At 34.4% G+C, this 20,649-nt stretch overlaps 2 protein-coding genes across 2 annotated transcripts; one reads left to right on the top strand and one right to left on the bottom strand.

Moving 5' to 3' along the window:
• Positions 1–5,139: 5,139 nt before the first annotated feature.
• Positions 5,140–15,142, bottom strand: LOC126967777 (zinc metalloproteinase nas-14-like). Its single transcript, XM_050812466.1, has 7 exons — positions 15,009–15,142; positions 12,636–12,671; positions 10,023–10,133; positions 8,541–8,716; positions 7,592–7,730; positions 6,611–6,738; positions 5,140–5,672 (listed from the first exon to the last, which is right to left on the bottom strand). The coding sequence occupies exons 1-7, from the start codon at positions 15,094–15,096 to the stop codon at positions 5,154–5,156; spliced, it is 1,197 nt and encodes a 398-aa protein (XP_050668423.1). The 5' UTR covers positions 15,097–15,142; the 3' UTR covers positions 5,140–5,153.
• Positions 15,143–17,466: 2,324 nt separating this feature from the next.
• LOC126967791 (protein windbeutel) lies at positions 17,467–20,649 on the top strand. Its single transcript, XM_050812489.1, has 2 exons — positions 17,467–18,232; positions 19,164–20,649. Exons 1-2 carry the CDS (start codon positions 17,684–17,686, stop codon positions 19,365–19,367), a joined length of 753 nt encoding a protein of 250 aa, XP_050668446.1. The 5' UTR covers positions 17,467–17,683; the 3' UTR covers positions 19,368–20,649.

Consider the following 20,649-nt stretch of genomic DNA (forward strand, 5'->3'; position numbering starts at 1 on the left):
ATGCACATTTAAGGCAAATAAAACAATGAATTAATCAACTCCACATTTATTTACGTACATATTACTATTAAAATGAGATCAATCAAATTATACCGTTTTTTTCACAAAAAAAACTATAACAAATTCTGAATAAAATACAAATCAAACTAAAACAAATCGTTTTCAAAAAATAAACAAAGAAAATTAACAAATCAGCTTTTAATTTTAACTAAAGTTTTCCGAAGGAAACACAACATGTCCAAACTGTCGTCTGCCAAACTACTGCGTATTTTAGACGCAATATAGCCTGCAGGGGAAAATGCCCTTTCTGCTTCCACACTTGCGGGCGCTTTTTTTCAGTCCCGCAATGCCCGCGGATCCCGCGCCCGTAATCCCACATCACGCGGGATTGGAAAATGGTGCGGGATCCCGCAATACCGAGGATCTCGGTATTGGAAGCCCTACTATAAATGTCGTTCATGTTCCATCTCGAATATGTGTAGCACAGACGTAGCACCGCCAACTGCACATATCCCCAATCCCCGCTATAAGGACGATGACGTTGACATTTACGGAATGGAATTAAGTGTCAATTAATTATTCAATGCGAGATAATCACGTGCCGCCACAATATGCTGAAACTAAAAAACAAGAAAACTCAGAAAATTATTGTCTGGTGTGCGACCCGACCAAATCTAAAACTTTTTTGTATTCGTTTAAATTAATCCTGTTCCTTTTATTATATATATGACATTATTAGTAAAACAGCATAGGGCCCACCTATCCACCTAATACTACCCATAGTATTGTTTGCTAATTAAACTTCACTCACATTCAAAGTGGATAGAAAGCAACTTACATAACGAAGTAAACTATGGTAATAAAAGCGAGGTATGTAAATAAATAAAATCTGCCGCGCTAAACGTCAAAAATGTAGTGTTTTGTTACGGCCATTCCTTTCATATTCATTTTAGTTGTATTATTCTGTGTGGTTTGTGTTTGATATTAATAAAGTTTTCATTTTTTTGACGACCTGTATAGCCGAGTGGTTAGCGATCCTACCTACTAAGCTAGAGGTCCTGGGTTCGAATCCCGGTAGGTGCAAGCATTTATATGATAAATATAGATGTTTGTTTCCGAGTCATGGATGTTTAAATGTATTTATGTATGTTTATATGTATGTTTATATGAATTTATGTATGTTTAAGTAACTATATTGTATTAAATATATCATTGTCTTGTAACCCATAACACAGGCTATATATGCTTAACTTGGGGCAAGATAATTTGTGTAAATGTGTGTCAATATTATTATTATTATATTATTATTATTATTCATTCATTCATATTCAGTCTATCTCTTACTTGAGATAAAAATCGTAACTATCGTTGACTCTTCTGTCCCAATAAACTTATCGACGGTAACTCACCTTATCCGAACAATCTGTCTGTCAATGGGACGACGCCGTATAGCTTACTAGCGATAGAAGTTTGTATGGAAATTGCCAATTCACGCGTCCCAATATAAGGCGATAAAAATGACTTATCGGGTATATTGGGACAACTTCAGATTATTGACAGCTAATTATTGACAGTAGAAGATATTTATCTCTATCTGTAAATAGTATATTGGGAACGGCCGTTAGACGAAGACAATGTACAGATAACGCGTAATTGATTGCAGAGTTCAGGAATAGGATATTGTTGTGAACTTATTATAATTGATGACCATATTCATGAGTGTGTCGATAGATTTAAACAATTCTTGAAGTTTACTATGTTAACCTAATAATTAAATCTCTTTTCTTCTGCCATTCTTCAACACTCATGTCTAAAACATTTTTCGCAATTTCTCATGCTTTGCGATGAAAAAAATCTCGGACTCGGATCTGTCATTACTAAGATCAAAAAAAGGACACGAGATCGCAACTTCAGTATTAGCATGAGAACACGGTACGTACGATAGCTGTTAAGTACGGCGAAGCACTACAGTACTACTAGGGATGAAACGATACGAGTAAATACAAGTACATACTCGATACTTTTCACCGATACCAAGTAGTTTTACAATCGATACTTAGAAAATAAGTATCGAGTAGGTATCGGTCAAAAATACTCATATCAGTATGCAACATGTAGAATCTCGCTTTGAAGCCACTTAATAAATTCTTTTCGTTGTAAGATTGATAAAAAAATATCTTAAATTGATGGTTTTGAACACTTCCTAATCTGAGTTTTGTGTAGTTGGCAAGATTGTTTGTCTATGCCCCCGAAAATAAAGGTACGTAGGTAGTTGCCACCATATGTCTCTGATTTTGATTATTTACGTTTGTTCCGCGTCCCACCTAGGTACGTTATTCCTAACCTTTAACGATAATCAGTTTTTGTTTTGTGTTTAAACCATTTTAATTTCTTGTCTTGAGTGGATGAAAATCAATAACTTCCTCAAAAGCCGATGAAGTGTCAATTGAATTGGCTTATCCAGTGAGCGCTTTAAAAGCCAACCCATTAGAGGAATGGGAGGGAGGATTTAAACCCGTATTACCAGCGCTATATGAACAAGCACGCATATATTTGAACGTAGTAGTACCTCGGTACCTTGCGAAAGGCTGTTTTCCAAAGCTGACGCAACAGTCAATGCTGCCAGAAATCGTCTAACAGGCAAACATTTGGATAAATTAATATTTTAGGGAAGCATCACAAAAACAGACTTTTCATAATTTTATATAATATTATGTACTTCTCAATAAAGAATACCAATACTTGTAAATTATTGTACTCAAAATTTTCCAAAAACGATTCGATACGAGTAAGTATCGATTCTTTTTAATTGAATCCGAGTAAGTATCGTTACTTGACGACCGATACTGTGTCGAGTAAATGTATCGATACCTCGAAGGCGCGCGAGCGGAGGTGTGCGGAAAGCGGGGGGAGATGCTCCAACTCTTTACCTCAAGCCCCGACTGCATTCAAATCTCGCGCTATCTATACTAAATTTCAATGGGACACCGTATTGAATTTACTTATAGACTCTTGAAGTATAAACGTTTGAGAATATTAGATAATTAACTGCTATTTTCATAGCATTATGTTCTATAGTGTATTATTATGGCAAATACAGCAGATATTAATATAATTATCATCTTGGTCCTGCAGAAGAGGACTGTTCACATTATTTATAACGATTTCCTACGGAATTATTAAGATAAAAAAATAATTAAATTAACACGTTAAGGTGAAGCTTTAGCGTTTTTCCCACCTCTCGTATAAAAAAGAAACATGTACGAGTAATTAGAAAATAACTCGATAACGAATAATATTTAACTTACTCCTTGAGTAGTTATGTTAGTTAAACTTTACTTAAGCGTTCTTAACATGATAGTGAGATTTAACAGATTTTTATAATACATTTAAATTTATAGGTTAAATAAAACAAATGTTGATATTCGTGTTGACCTCTTATACTTTCCAAGAAAGATACAATTTAAATAAGTAATTCTTTTTTATTATTTTAGTTGAGTATATCCAATATTATAATATTTACTTTTCTAAGTGTTTCGGTTCCAACGCAGACCTAAGATAAGCAATGCTAAGTATAACTAATTATTCTAGAAATACTTTTTCATCTACACCTTACTAACTTGCAATTTTGCAAACAGGATAAAATAATACAGTTACTAACGGCCTTAAAAATAAACTAGGTATAAAGTTATAACTGATGATAAACAAAGAAAACGCAAAATGTTTACAATATCGTTGACAACACTGTCAATACAATGATAATTCTGAAGTATTCCGAATGACAAGCTGCTTTGCAAATAAACGCGGGAAACGTTATACGTCCGAACAAACCATTCGTAAGCAAAATGTCTATTTGTAAACATTTTACATATTCTTGGTTTATGCTTAGTTATAACTTTATGCCAATTTTATTTGTAAGGCCGTATAAGTAAAGTATCAGCAAATAAGCCTATACTTGCCCGATAGGGCTTATAATATGCGCTAGAGAAATTTATTGGGTACTAAAACAAATGCCCAAAAACAGTTGCTTTAATTGATATTTCATACGAAATGAATCATGATTGAAAGCTCGGTCCCTTTGTTTAGGAGAAAAAGTGTCGGACGAGCAAGGAGTACATAATATATTGGTAAGTGATACGCGCTGTCCATTATAATGCAGTACTCAGGTTTCTTCACTGATCCCAAAATTCAAAGGCACGTCACATTGAGACATAACAAGTCTCTTTGATCCAGTAATTTCACCAGCTACGGTGCCCTTCAGACCGAAAAACAATAATGTTTGAATATTGCTACTTCACACTTTGACGATATATCTATTAATTGACGCATTAGATGACACCATTTGTCATTAGCTAAGTCCACACTATGCCTTTTCATCTTCAACTTTCGCCTTCATGTTTCTATTCAACTTTTGTTTGGCGCTTTCAATAATTGAATGCGTTACCGAACGCAACGCCGATATAGTCATTTACGAGTTCCGTCGTTGATCGCTTTATGGCACAGAAATCTACCCGACGCGACGCGGGAAGACGGGGAAACAGCGCGCGCTTCGCTTTCAATCGTCATCGCGCATGTATTAAGGGCATGCCTCACGTGCGCTATAACGCATGCCCTTGATGAACAAAATAGGAACAGTGTGGACATAACTAATTGTCAAGCTCAGCCAGATGTTTACTTTGTAAGGGAAACTGTATGGCATGATATGATATTTTTCGGCACAAAAATTATTAAAAGAAGAGAAATTTAAATACAGGATTTTTAATGCAAAACAACATACACCTATATAACATTTGAACATTAATTGTAAGCTGTGGTGGAAGTTGTAGAAATATTAAATAATGAATATAAAACTTCTCTTTACATCGAAGAATATGATATCAAGAGGATATGCGGCTAGTACCTACTAGTTGGAATTAACAATTACTAAAGCTCTCTGACTAAAAAGACTACCCAATATAAAATTATGTGCGAAAAAAGAAAGCTACAATACAATCAGCTCAATAGCGAGAGTATCCAATGGAGTATACTTGAAACTAACAATAAATATTTGTAACCGATTCGAAAGTCTATATTTGCTTCACTTGCCAATGTATTTAATGATTTTGTATGAACAGATGTATTTTCAACTCATTTTTATCAATTCCTTTATTTTTCTATAGTTTATTCTCAGGTACGTTTTCAGCATCAGATATTTTTTCATTATTTTCTGGTTTGATATCAGTATCAGGTCCTTCTTTATTATTTCCTTTCTCCTTTTCACCATCAGCTACTTTTCCATTATCTTCTTCCTCGGTTTCACTATCGAGGACTTTCTCATCATTTTCGTGCTCTTCTTCATCATAAGATAAATTTTCGTCATTTTCTTGCTCGTTTTCACCAGGTATACTTACATTATTTTTGTGTTTATTTTCACTATCAGGTACTTTTTCGTTACTTTCTCGCTCGCTTTCACTATCAGATGTACTTCCCTTATTTAATTCTTCCTTATCAACGTCACTGTGCACTTGCGCTGAATTATCAAATAACCCCTTTTCTAATTGGAATGTTTTTACACATGTATCAACAAAACTCTCAACATTACGTTTGTTACATTCGTGATCAAAAAGTAGTCTTAGCTTCATTTTGTCCAACTGTGATAGTTCATCTGATGGTTTTATCATCAATCCAGACATCTAAAAATATAATATCTAGTAAATTATTAAATTTTTTAAAGTATAAAATAAACAACAATACTTGTTGTAAATAAAAGTTGAAATTTAGAGTGAAATGTTAAATGTTACATGTAAAATGTTACATGTTAAATTATAAGGTATCTAGTTGGTAAGCCTAAATATAAATAAATAAAAGTGTTATGAATTTAAAAAAATGTGTGCTTTGCAGCACTAGTTCCCCACTTTATGCCTTTTTTCGTGCGAGTGTTGTAAATTATCTGGTAGAGTGTGGCCCGTTCGTGCTGACATCATCCGATGGCAGCATGACTCTCCCACTTCTAAAAGCCCTTAGTCGCCTCTAACGACACTCCTCCTCTCCTACTTTTTTCACGTCCCTGGGAATCGCAGGATAAAAAGGGCAGGTTTCTAGTGTACAAACCTCATCTTCAATGTAACCCTATGGGAAATAATTGAACCTAAATAGATTTTGATCCCGACTGCCTAACCATTTTAAGCTTTTCTCGTAAAGACCATTTCAACGATATACATATAATGGGGGCCTGTACCTATTCTGGTTTTTGTGGAATAAAAAATCCAACGCTACTTTACTTTACTTATATATAGATGGGTGGAAATATTCTCACAACTGGATTCCATACTCCAAATAATTGAAAATTATCTTTGACTGTGGTATTTGCAACCCGTATTCACCACAGATCTGACCGATAGTTGTGTACCACGGTCCGCCTACCTTTCAGGTCAATGTTCTTAACTGTTTATGTGTGATTTTTCTTGTTAATTTTAAAAAGTACCGACAAACCAAGACTTCCTCGAATCGTTGTTTTAAATATCTTTTTACTGTTATCTGGCTACAGGAACAGTGTTCATAGCCCTGATAGTTTTAAATGATGTATTTGAAGAATGTTATCTGAATTATGTGATGATAGTAAATATTTTACCAATGGAAGAACAGTGGCTTGCCCGTTGATGCTGAAGGCGCGGTCGTGGAAATGCATTATACTCAATGGATCATATTCGGAGAGCGGCTTAGCACCAGAGCGAACAACATGGTACAAGTGACGATATTCTGAAATGATAAAAATGTTGTTAGACGAGTTACGGTACTACCACCAGAGGACCAAAGTAGCAGATTTAATTTTATACTTAAGTGTACTTCTATGTCGGAATAGTACCGCGAAAAGATCAAAAATAAACAAAATGTTAGTTTTTATTCAAATTCATTTTATCTCCTTCAGAAAGGACACTTACGCCAACGAATAATTCAACAAAACAATATTTTTTAAATCCAGAATCGACGTGGGAAGTGATAATTCGAGTTTAGAAAAAGAAGGCGGCTGTAGCCATATCTGGTTCAACAAATTGAATTTGGAACCTTAAAAATATAATTTTTTGACTGCTTATATGTTTAACGAAATCTGCTAATAATCAATTTAAATAACATGTAACCGGTGCACTTCGCTTTTTTTGTTCTAGTTTAGAAGGCGTCCGGGGAGCGTCCGGGCGGGGTTTCAATTGTAGTCCGGATTTAAAAGTTGTAGTCACCGCCGCATCTGTATTTGCTTAGGTGAAGCCTTCACCTTAGCAAATACAGATATACAAAATATTATATGCAAAATTTTTGTTAATAACCTACGAAATTTGTAAAAGTTGCTACACAAATGCATAATGCGTCTCGCCTTAGATAATTTATACGTCTAGATAGAGCTTGCTGTTAGACAATCTATAAAAACAGGGAAGGAATATTAGTTTACTGTGAGTGACAAGCTACGTCTTACACTGGGCGAATTGCTCAAAATAAAGGTAAGTTCTAAAGTCTTTTTTTTTTACGTGTTCACAGCTGTCGTAGTCTATCTAGACGTATAATAGATCTAAGAGTTTATATATAGATCAAATTTTGTAAAATATTACGAATAATTTACCTGGCCGAATATTGCTCCAGATTATTTTTACAAATTGGTCTCTTTGTGGATGTGTCACTTCGTCGTTGAAGCCAACTGCGTGGAGCAAGGCGTGAAGTATTTCATTTGGTTTTAGACAATCGTAGCCTAATACCAAAACCTGGTATAATTAAATTTAATAATATTACTCACTGTATTATTAAGCTAGGTGAAAAAATTGCAAGTAAAGCAATTACGATAACAAACACGTTCAGATTAGAGTCTTTGGGGCCTACTCCTAAAATCGATATTAGATATATCGTGGCATTAGTCGTGTCGAATCCTACTCTTTGTTGCATCGTATTCAATGTCGAATCGATATTAACGGTCCTAAACCTACTCTTAGTTGAAAATGTCAAAGACGAATATTCGAATTCGACAAACAATCAAACGTCAATTTTACGGTAATCTCAATGACACCTTCTAGACTGTCGTTGCTATTATCGTTTCAAGTTGTATAGATATATTTGCCATACAATATACATACTTAATAAATAAAATTAAAATAATTATATGTGATTTACTATTCAACAGGACATTTTTACTACCAAGTAATTTTTTTCGTAATATTACTTTGAGCACGGTGAAATGAAATGAAATGAGCATGCAAAAAGCTAACTTAAAATTAAAAACTATATGAATGTGATAAAGAAAATATGGTGTAAATAATAAAAATCCGGCCAAGATCCAAAGGCCTGCCCTTCGAATCATCTGATGATATGATTATCTTTCTAATCCATAAAGAAGTGAAATTATTCTAGAACTAATCGACATAGCGACATTGTTTTTGTGCATCAACTGAGGAAAGATAAAAAACCAAAAGTTATATTCGATGTGTATGTTGCATGTAGTGCTGATCTTTTCAACTATCAACGGCAAAAACACTCTTGTGATAAATGCGGTAGAATTTGATGTAATTTAGTATACGTACTATTTCACCTGATTCGCGGAATGTTGGACTGTGTTGACATTCCCTTTCGCGTTTTGGATTGGTTATATGTATCCAAGTCTTATTAGCTGGTTGCTCCGACTGTAACTCAAATCTTATACAAGCAGACTCTTCTAACACATCCATAGATGTTCTAACATTATCAGCAATGACGCTATCTGCCAATTAAATCGGACTGGCCGTTAGACAATTATGAAGTAATTTAAAAGTTAAAGTAGGTATGTCTTTTTAATTGTAGTTCATGCTTTCTACTACAAGTCGTAGCCCACGGAGCCTTAGCTTGGAGGGTGGAAGTACCAGTGGAAGGCTCCTTTGCACAGGATGCCGGCTAGATTACGGGTACCACAACGGCACCTATCTCTGCCTTGAAGCAGAAATATGTAAATATTACTGTTTCGGTCTAAAGGGCGCCGTAGCTAGTGGAATTACTGGACAAATGAGACTTAACATTTTACGTCTCAAGGTGACAAGCGCAATTGTAGTGCCGCTCAGAATTTTTAGGTTTTTCAAGAATCCTGAGCAGCCCTGCATTGTAATGGCACGGCGTATGAATTACGATCAGCTGAACGTGCTGCTCGTCTCGTCCCTTATTTTCATAAAAAAAGGTTTAAAATAAAATAAGGCATTTTTTAATTTATCGGTGGAGCATTATAAACAATATAAGCAGGATAGCGAAACTCTCTAAGAAAAATTCACTCGATTGTATGAAACGTGCAGTGATTGATAGATTGACAGATAACGGCTATAATCTTGTAAAAAACGGAGATAGCCGAAATCCAATACGTATTAAGCAACTGTCCGCTTTCAAACTTAGCCGGATTATACTTCGTCGCCAATCACCATACTGTAATTACTTAAATTGCAAACTTATGTCAAATCTCACTGCACGTTACATACTAAACTAAATTTCAATTTTTACTTTGGCAGCCCCGCCTCTTATTTCGTAGTATTTACATACTCTTTGGATGTAAGAGCGGGTGCAATCACCTAAACTGAAGTTGGCTGTACTATTGATAACTAACAAAGTATTTTATAAAATATATTTTGGAAGCACTTTGACACAAACTTGTATATACACAACGTTTGATTATCATCACCATCACCATCATCAGCCGAAATACATCCGATGCTGGACAAAGGCTTCCCCAAAGATCTCCACGACGATCGATCCTGCGCTACCCTCATTCAACCAAAGTTTGACTGTAACAAACTTTTTGTACCCGTCTTCTTTTCTCTTATAGTACCTATTCTATATCGCCATTTTTTTGTTCATTTTAATTATCAATGTTCCAATCCAGTTTTTCACTTTTTCTTTCAATTTACAGCCTTTGTCTACTTTCAAGTTTCCTTATAAATTGGTAAAAAAACTTGAAAAAATTTCAACCTACTCTTTGTATTACTGTTATGGATTAGTAAATGTTTATTTCTAGATTAATTTTAAAAACTCTTTCCAATTTAACTTACCATATGTTTTGTTATCAAAATAATACGCGATCACACCAAGTGGCCAGACACTAGCCGCCTTATCATGATGCATATTATTAATGTTTATAAACCTCAGTTTCTCCAAAATACCTGCAAATTGAATAGTTAATCGACAATAGACCATAGATAATACTACTATAAATAGAATAAGTACGCAGAGTGCCTGTAGTGTTATAGTAGTAGGTGCATCGCATAATAAATATCTATATTTAAATCTAAATAGAGGGATCCACCACTTGTGTTCTCGCTTTAAAAACTGTACCTTTATAAAATGTGACAAAGGTAATTACAGTGTGATAAATTACTTCATTGTATAAATTATATAAATTATAAGCGCACATTTCCTAATTGTAAAGAATTAAATAAACATATAAATAGGTGCAGCAGGGTTAACAAAAATGTACAAAGCACAACTTCCATGAGTAGTTTAAACGAGAATTATTTGAGTAACGCTAGCAACGTCCGTATTGTAAACCGAATTCCGCCGCAAACGCAAACAAGACAAAATTTAAATTGTTTTCGTTCCTAACATGGTACAATGCAACTCCCACTCCCAGACCTCTGGTATGGTTTTACACAGATGGTGGGTTTTTTTTTGGAAGAGGAAAACAGAAGAATAATTTCACCGCGGAGCCCCTGGTTCAATCCTCGCCCACCACTTACCAATGTGTTTTCACTGTTCGAATACATATTATGTAAGTTTATACGACACTTAATAAGGCCTGCAACACTTCTGTGATTCATCTGTTATTAAGGGAGAGTGTGAGATCCGTTAACACCAGATGACGCGTATGCTCGTTTGTCCTCCTTTTCCATATTAAAATCACAAGAGCGTTTCGGACCTTATTGGGTAAGTGTTTGCTTTTATAATATTATGAATTCGTAAACTGAAAAGTCTCGAAAGACTGATGGTGACGGGTAAGGTAGAACGAAAAGACCGAGAGGCCAAAGTCCGAAGAGATGGTCGGATCAGATATTCCAATATCTGAATATCGCTGTCAACGTAGCACTGCACCAGGCCATTGTGCTGTTGACAGTCTACGCAGTCACGATCCTCAGCAGTGACGGGACGACGAAGAAGAAATTGAAACCACATTGGTACGTAATGGATGAGGATCGAACTAGGGGCTCGTGAGAGTCTGAAGTTAGCAGATTCCCTTTTGTTGTTTGTCCTTTTAATACGAGTATATATAGAAAATCTCTGAATAACTGACTGTTAATTGCTATGCACATAAATTGCCTTAGAAATTAATATTTCTAAGACGATTTTTGTACTTTCTTTGTCATGTATCTGAATCATATCTTCTAAGTTTGCAGGTGTTTCGACTATTATAGCAATATTATTAGGTAGTGATGATCTATTTTGATACCTTGTTGTGAACAACCTATGTTCCAAAATATTTTTGTCCGGTGATAAAGGGTCACCTAGTCCTACCTCTTTCTATATTAATAGGATTTTCCCTAGTTTCGAGTTTCAAGCAGCTTTGACTAATTTTGTAGTAAGATAATGTGTTAAAATATTTATAAATGTATCATCATTACCGATAATTTTCAACGCCTTTCAAATTGAACCAGTAATATCAAAAGTTTTAGTATCGTCTATACTTTATAGACACTACACCACTTATAGTGAGTGGTCTATAGAACTCACGATATTTCTCTATGATTTGTTCTTATGCCTGGATGTGGTCGGTAGTGCCCAAGCCCTGGCGAAAGCCAGCTTGCCAGTATATAAGGCGCATATTCGGCCTACTATTCTGACCTCTGGGCGGGTGCTATCTAGTATCTACCAACTTTTTCCACCCCAAGCAAAGAAGAACTTCTCGAATCATCGACGATCAAGTCATCTCCGATCGGCTTGATTGTTTATCGTTGCGTAGAGATGTTCTCTCTGCATCTTCTACCACATATACCAAGTGGAATGCTCAGAAGAGTAATTCTGCCAGCAGCCAAATTCCACCACAGGAAATCTCGTCAAAATGTCATTCCACACACATTTCGTTGACGTCTGGCATTCCACAACCACGGGTATTGCGAGTGTTAGTATTGTGGAATCAATTACCTTTCGATACGACCTAGGGACCTTCAGGCTTCGAACCCTGTTATTGCGGATGCCCATGGGTGGTCCCTTACCACTTCCCATCCCGTGAACCTCTTCCCCGTTTGCCCCCTTGACGTTTTGCCGTTTATATAAAAAAAAAAATATAGAAATCTAATGATCGTTTGTTCAAAATCGCAAATCTACTAAAGTTCTTGGCTGATCGATTTCAATTTCAACACAATATGTATTCCTGTAGGAGTATGTTTATATTAATCTATATTAAAATGTGTATTGCTTGAACGAACGCTGACTTTTTGGTCTACTGGAAATTGTTTCCTGAATCTTAGTTTTGTTTTTAATTTAGTCATATTCTAGAGCCTATTGCCTAAGCGTTTCTTCTTCTCTGCCGTTGTTGTCGTGGCAACCTGGCACTTATCTCAAAGACATAAAAACTGGTTTACAGCTATTATTTGTATATCTAGAAGGTAAAACTATATATGAGGAATATATAAATTAATGACGAAATACTATGTTCTCAATTCTTCGCTCACCTTCGTTTTCCCTGACGTAAGGCTTTTGTGACACACCTGAAAGTAATCATATTGTGAATATAAAAAGAATGTACAGGCCTAGGTTGAAAAAGATTTGTGTTAATAATAATAGTTGGTACCTTTATTACGCAGCTTTCTAACACAGTAGACATATGTACCAGACGTAACCTACCTACAAACGTTCGAAATGACACACTCACACAAACATGCGCAACGACGAAACCCCTAAGCGGTTTTCGCGGTACAGACGAGTTGAGTGTCACGTTGTTATATTTTGTTTCCGCGACATTTTTAAAAATGCCAACGTATTGCGTGGCATTTTTAAAATGTCGTGGTATACGGTTGTTTGAACTCGGCTCCATAAAAACCGGAGCTATCGTTTTTTAAACTATAAAGTAGCATAGTATATTAATAATTATTTAATGTTATATTATTTAATAATAATTGTAATCAAAAGGTATTCGAATCGATAAGTGGAGATCGATAGTAATAAATTAGTGAATATAATTTAAAATATTTTATTATAAACTTATTATCAGGTTTTTTCTTATTAGTGTGTTTGAATGGGTTTCGAGGATGTGTTTTATATTTATTTATTTTGGAGCCTAAGAGAACTAAGAGAATATTTTGTTGCCTTTTTTCAGACGTTCGCAATGTCATCGTTTTCAAAGTCACATCCGCCATCTTGGATCTCGAAATGGGTGTCATATTCGTTATTGACTCTCCCGAAAACCTCGAAAGCGATAATTGCCCCGTCTATAATGTTCATGGGATGACTGCAGGGAAGAGTTTCTTAAGACTGTGGTAGAAGTGAAACTTCAACGGTCGAAGTTTAAAAACAAATATTTCAAAGCTTCCCGTCAATATTTCAAATTAAATATTTCAACGAAAAATTAAAAAAGAAATAATTGCAAATAAAATATTTCCAATAGAAACATTCAATAAAATGTTGTTTAGAAATATTACATAACAGTCACCATGTAGACTATAATACTACATTAGACACTGTAAAGCCATCAAACATAGACTATACATAAAAGTCTCACTATATATATATAAAAGTCTCACGCTTTTTACGCCCCATAAGGAACATCGTTCCAAAAATACAGTCGAATTGAGGACCTCCTTCTTTTTTAAAGTCGGTGAGAAAAATAATCTGACAACCCTATTGCTTCAATGGAGTGTACGCACATGTAGGTAAGTATTTTATCAACAAGGCTTAGTTTCCATACTGTTACATAATATGTCTACTGTGTTTCTAAGTTACACAGCTATTTTAAAATGGAACGACTGCCTGTGATGTCATTAGAACTATTAGAGATTGTCCCTCCACTATTTGTTGTGGTGATTATTAAGTGCTTTTTCCGTAGTATTTATATCAACATGATGAAAGAAGACTTCGCTAAATGAATCAGTAATTTGCCTAATATTTGTATATAAATGTATAACAACACATCTAACTATATAGTTGTTTCTTTTTTATATTTTATAGTGTTAGGTAGGTATTAATGCGATATCTCATTAAAAACCATTGTAAACACAATTAATTACACACCAAAGAATTTAACGAGTTGGTTCAATCCACGTCATTTATGTGAAGTTACGTCGTTATCACCACAGGAAATGGAATTATCCTAACAAACGAAAATGCAGTCTTATAACTTTTTTCTTAGATCATTTATATATACTATAACAGCTGTGAAAACGTCGAAAAAAATTGAGTTTAGAACTTACTTCTATTTTGAGCAATTCACGCACACTAACACAAAGTGTCATATAAATCGCGAGTTTAAGACGTACCTTGCCACGCACACTAAACTAATATTCCTGGCCTGTTGTTTATCGGTTGTCTAACAGCAAGAGACTCTATCCAGACGCATAAATTATCTTATATAATATATTATATGACACTTTTTGTTAGTGTGCGTGAATTGCTCAAAATAGAGGTTAGTCCTAAAGTCTATATCTTTCGACGCTTTCACACCTGTCATACGGCCGTTCCCAATATTCAGTCTATCTCTTACTTGAGATAAAAATCGTAACTATCGTTGACTTTGCTGTCCCAATAAACTTATCGACGGTAACTCACCTTATCTGTACACGCTGTCTGTCAATGGGACGACGTATAGCTTACCAGCGATATAAAGTTTGTATGGAAATTGCAATTCACGCGTCCCAATATAAGGCGATAAGAATGACTTATCGGGCATATATACAGCTTCAGATTATTGACAGCTAATTACTGACAGTAGAAGATAGTAAATGTATCTCTATCTGTAGATAGTATATTGGGAACGGCCTAAAGTCTATCTCGACGAATAAATGATCTAAGATAATTCTCTATAAAATTTAAAAGTCGTCAATGTTTCTTACTGAATTGACTCTGCCGCTGAAGATATGCTCTGCTACTTGAATGATAAGAAACAAATAACATAACTATAATACTCTTGAACACCGCCATGTTTATTGTACACAAAATATAAAAATCATTCAATATTTTATTAGCACTTGTAAACGAAATACAATAAAATGAATTACACATCACATAAAATATATCAGAGATCTTGCTGCGCATAATATTTTTGTTAAGATTGTTTATGTTTTGTTTTTGTTGTTTTATTTGTTTTGAACAATGGTAACAAGACCATCAGCGCAAACCAAAATACAATTAAAGAAGAATATTTAAATCATTTTTCAATATAGTCGATTACAAGAAAAACCCTCGTTAGATTTCTGGGATAAAAATATTTTTATGTAGGTTCACCATGGCCCTTTGCACCGGATGCCATCTAGATTATGGGTACCATAACAGCGCCTATTTCAGCCGTGAAGCAGTAATTTGTAAGATTACTGTGTTTCGGTCTGATGGGCGCCGTAGCTAGTGAAATTACTAGGCAAATGAGACTTGACATCTTATGTCTCAAGGTGACGAGCATAGTTGTAGTTATTCAATAATCTTGAGCGGCACTACATTGTAATGGGCAGGGCGTATCAATCACCATCAGCTGAACGTCCTGCTCTTCTCATCCTTTATTTTCATTAAAAAAAAGGTAAGGCCCCCATTTTATCACTAGGTACAATTTCTATTACATGTTTTGTTTGAAAAAAATTCTGTACATTTTTTTACATAATAAAATCACTCTCTCTCTCTCTGTGGTCGATACCTCATGACTGAGGATCGTGGCCATCGTATGCTGAAGATGCCGGTACTGTAATGCATCTTAGGATCTGTCTCCACCGGTGCCTATACATTGGATCTCTGATAACCGAGCAGAACTTAGTCGAGGGCGGGCCCTTTCACTTGATCTCTCCATCGGGAGGGGGAATATCCGCGGGCTCCTTTGCCTTCAGTGTTACGGAATTCAAGGATCTCATCTCCCCTCCTCAATATGTGACCAAAATAGGTAAGAATTCGCTGCTGAGAGATTGTAGAGAGGTGGGTTCGACACTGAAAACTTTTAGTGCTGGCTACATGTAAAAAATATAAAAATATGATTAAATTTTGAAAATGGAACTCTATGGCAATATTATTGAGTACGACTTTTTTGATCTTAGGCAATTTTTTTACGGTTTGGCGGCAATTTGAAAATTTTCTGTGACACGTCGGAATGAATTATACCCGGGTATATTTTTATGCAATGATTATTTATGACTTTGGATGTCTGTTATGCCAACAAGAAAGTTATGATAGATAGTTTTACCCTGTGGATTTACCAAACCAATGTCTACAACTGAGTCCAACTTTATTGAGTAAACCTTATGCAATAACATTTAGCGGTCAGTAAGGTCATCCTCAGGTCAGGTCTCTCACTGTTCACACAAATAACATGGATGTGATACACTGACATCATACTGAATATGATAGGCAGTTCTATCCAGTGCCTATTCTATAAATTAATAAACTAATCACCTATATCATGATGTATAAATATATATATATATATATACAAGAACCTCCTATACACTCATAAACATATAAGCCAATTAAAAAGAAATTGTGATGTATATAATGTCAATACTCGAAACAAACATAAACTCGCAATTCCATCTACCTACTAGGCTCCGTAACATTGCTAAATCTTTTAAAGTGGATTGTGTTATATTTTATAATAAACTCCCAACTGATATTAAAATATCACCAATTAAAAAAAAATAATGTATCGTAAAAAATAAATTAACATTAAGGCCTTATGGCCTATTATAATGTGAAAGATTATTTGAATGATAAAGTTAGTTGGAATGAATGTTTCTATATTTTGTTAATGGATATTGTTATACTCCTTTGAATGCTATTGTAACTTTTGTACTTTATCCTGACTTGCACTAAATAACAAATAAAGTTTTACAGTGAATATTTTTTTTTTAATTTGTATATATATAATAACGCCTCTAGATAACTAAGTATGTACCTGTTTGTAACAGGATACTAATTCATACGTGTACTGTGAAGGCAAGTAAAGGAAGACAGGTATAGTAATCAAGGCAAGTTATTATAATAAACAATAATCATGACAAAATTTTAAAAAAGCGCGGCATAATATTTTTATGATTGACCAATAGAAAAATAACACGATCATCAGCTATATGTTCTGTACATAGCGCTCTTAGGTAGCGCTAGTCGGTAAAATACTTATAAAACGATCAAAAAGAAAGAGAAAATGTAATTTGTGGAGTTATAGATGATGTTATGTTATTTAAAATATTTAAATATTTTTATGAGTTGTTTTTTTTGATAAGTTTTATTTTAATTCAATAAGAACTAAGAAAAAAAGACTAGTGTTTGAATTGTTATTTGTCAGATCACAGCTGTCAGCCGTCATAGCATTGAAGGAACAGAAGTCAGAACAACATCGAAATTTGAATTACGATTTCCTATTGTTTTCATAGATTGTTGCCGGCGAAACCACAATTAATTCATATCCGTTTTACTGAAATAAACTGATAACAATTGTCTTATGACAGCAAAGCTATAAAAGCACGATAAATAACGCATATTGTACAGTCTTTTCTTGTTACTGTACGACGTACGTGGAAATTATAGTGCTGAAATGCAGCTGTTCTTCGTGTTTGTTTCAGTGTTACTTTTGATTCCAAAAGAATCCCTAATATCAGCCGGTACCGGGTCAGTGGAGCTAGATGAAATTTCGTTTGATAAAATAGTAAACGCATTTGACGTAGCATTGGTGAAGTTTGATGTAGCATTTCCATATGGTGATAAGCACGATGCCTATGTTGCTGTTGCGAAAGAAGCCAAAGATATTAAAGAACTATTAGTTGCCGAGGTTGGCGTGAAGGATTATGGGGAGAAAGACAACGAAAGATTAGCCTCTAAATATGGGGCAACGAAAGAAAACTTTCCTGTTGTAAAACTGTTTATAAAAGGAAAGAAAGAGCCCGTAACATTTGATGAATCGAAAGGATTCAATACTGATCAGTTAAGACGATTTGTAAAACAGAATACTGGAATATATCTGAGTTTGCCAGGTTGTATTAGAGACTTAGACATGCTGGCAATGGAGTTCATGAAGACTGACAGAGATGGTAGGAAAGATGTACTGAAGAAGACTAAAGACTCTTTAAAATCAATAGTTAACGAGGTAGGTTGGAAAGCGAGGTTTAGGGATAGAATAATTATTGTTGTTATAGGGATAATTGTATGTATTTATTTAGGTATTACACTTGTATCATGGTAATTCAGACCAGCCCGGTGAATAGTTAACAATACACAAAAGGGAATGGTTATTTATAATTTGGACAGGCCTGATCAATGGTCAGACACACTACAATGGTTTATTAAAAATACTAATAGTTATTAGTCATTTTGACAGGCCTGGTTAATGGTTAAATATGTACTTATACTAACATAAGTAATGAATATTATATCTAGTAAACAAAATTGGTATAAAAATGCTGTTTAATGGATTTACTTCAAACATAGGTACTGATTTTAATGTTGTTTTACAATATTTCAGCTTACTGACGTTATATCATTAAAGTACTACTTACTAGTCTCACAAACAACTGATAGAAGTATTTACTAGTTTTATTCTATAAACATTAGGAAGATTTGTCTTATTCTATTGGAGCTTTCACCCCTCCTGTGTATATCAATGAAACTATACTTCAAACAATTTTTTTTTGTGGTAATGAAAAAAGAAATGTGAATTCTGCGGCCAAATTGTACCTTTGCATGACATAGCTCAAATTAGGATAACATCCCCACCACCTACATGTGTGGAGATCCTCCACAGCTTTCTTCCATGTACTACAAAGCTGTGGAATGAGCTTCCTTATGTGGTGTTTCCAGTTCGATATGACATGAGCACCTTCAAAAAAAGAGTGTGTACACCTTCCTTAAAGGTAGGTCGCCCCTATGATTCAACTGGTTTTGCAAGAGAATGTGGGTGGAGGTGATCACTCAACACCAGGTATCCTGTACACTCATTTGTCTTCCTTTTCCATAAAAAAAACTTATTTTTAATTAATTATTGGCTGTCAAGTTAATGAAATAAACATTTTTTATTTCAGAATAAGAGTAACAGCAAAATTTATGTCACATTGATGGAGAAAATTTTAGAAAAAGGTGATGAATTTGTGACAGCTGAAAACAAAAGGGTAGAAAAAATATTGACCGGTAAAATATCTGATGAGAAAAAGAAAGAAATTGGACAGAGGATTAACATTCTACAGTCCTTTAAGCTACATGAAGTTGTTGACAAAGAAGAGTTGTAAAATACCTCAATATCAGATTACCCCTATGAATAATTTGCGCTTATAAACTCTAGTTACCTAATCAAATTTATTTTAATATTTATACATCATACCTATTGTATATATTATGTACCTGTAACCTGAGAGGTTGCGGGTTCATATCCTGCATGGTTAGTGAGGGATATCACTTTAAAAATAATATATTGATCATACAATTAATATAAAATATCACTCACTATGTTATGTGGTATTTAACCATAAAGTCCTCAAATGGCGACTTTATGGTTGGTGTCTTTATACTTAGTGTTGGCAGGCGCCCCACAAGATGAACCAACGATATGGTCAAGATCGCCGGAATACATTGGATCATCAAGCGCCAAATTTATGCTAGGGGTAATGCTGTATTTATTAATTAATGATAATTCAGTGCTACACAAGTGTTCAAGAATTCAGCAGAGTTCATAGATATCTTAAGATATTTAACTAATTGATAAGGTGTGAAATGTCAGAATATTTCTGTACCTATTTATTTGTGTAAAAACGAAATTTTCTTTTTATTTCACAGCTGATAAATCAAAGATTCTACAAGTCTATGGCTAATATTATGTTTAGTATTATTTTTATTTAAAAAGATTTATCTATATTTGTCATAGTTTATACATTAAATATTTTCATCCCTATTTATCAGAATAATCTGTTATTCTAGGCTATGAAATTCTTTATTTCAAGTTTTGATTTTCTTGTGTAGGTACATGCAAATTAGTGTTAAATGAAAGAGCAATTTTAGAACCAAAGTTTTACCAGTGGGAGACTAGGCAATCAGTAGAAATGACGAGTGCAACTACGATGGTGATCAGTTTATTAGGGTTTTTCATGAATCCTCAGCATCACAGCTTTCTAATTAGCACTATTTATCACCATTCACCAGGCGAAAATATTGCTCGTATTGTAACTTAATTAAAAAAAAAGTTCCTGTACATAACCAATAATGGATCATTATTTCAAAATTGCACCAAGTAGGGTTGGCATAAAAAAATATATGATCAATATTTTTTTTTTACAACAATGATTAAGTAATCATAGTTACACCAACTTAATTTCCGCTGTGGATTGATGATGAAGTGTGCTAAAAAGAACTAATTAAGAATTTGATTACATTCCAAGTTGCTATGTAAGTACTTACTACTATATTCATATCAGCTGTGGAAATGGCTCAGGGTAACTGAAATGTTAGCACTAAAATAGACATAGAGGCGAAATGTGTGACTTGTTTCCAGTTTTTATGAATAAATGTGTTGATATA

This window comes from Leptidea sinapis, chromosome 13 (assembly GCF_905404315.1).
Source record: "Leptidea sinapis chromosome 13, ilLepSina1.1, whole genome shotgun sequence".
Lineage (NCBI taxonomy): Eukaryota > Metazoa > Arthropoda > Insecta > Lepidoptera > Pieridae > Leptidea > Leptidea sinapis.

Coding starts and splice junctions, on each gene's coding strand:
- LOC126967791 (XM_050812489.1), top strand. CDS start 17,684: ATGCAGCTGTTCTTCGTGTTTGTTTCAGTGTTACTTTTGATTCCAAAA. Junction 18,233..19,163: donor TAAAATCAATAGTTAACGAG/GTAGGTTGGAAA, acceptor TTTTTATTTCAG/AATAAGAGTAACAGCAAAAT.
- LOC126967777 (XM_050812466.1), bottom strand. CDS start 15,096: ATGGCGGTGTTCAAGAGTATTATAGTTATGTTATTTGTTTCTTATCAT. Junction 8,717..10,022: donor TTTTGATAACAAAACATATG/GTAAGTTAAATT, acceptor TTTAATTGGCAG/ATAGCGTCATTGCTGATAAT. Junction 5,673..6,610: donor AAGCCACTGTTCTTCCATTG/GTAAAATATTTA, acceptor TTATATTTTTAG/ATGTCTGGATTGATGATAAA.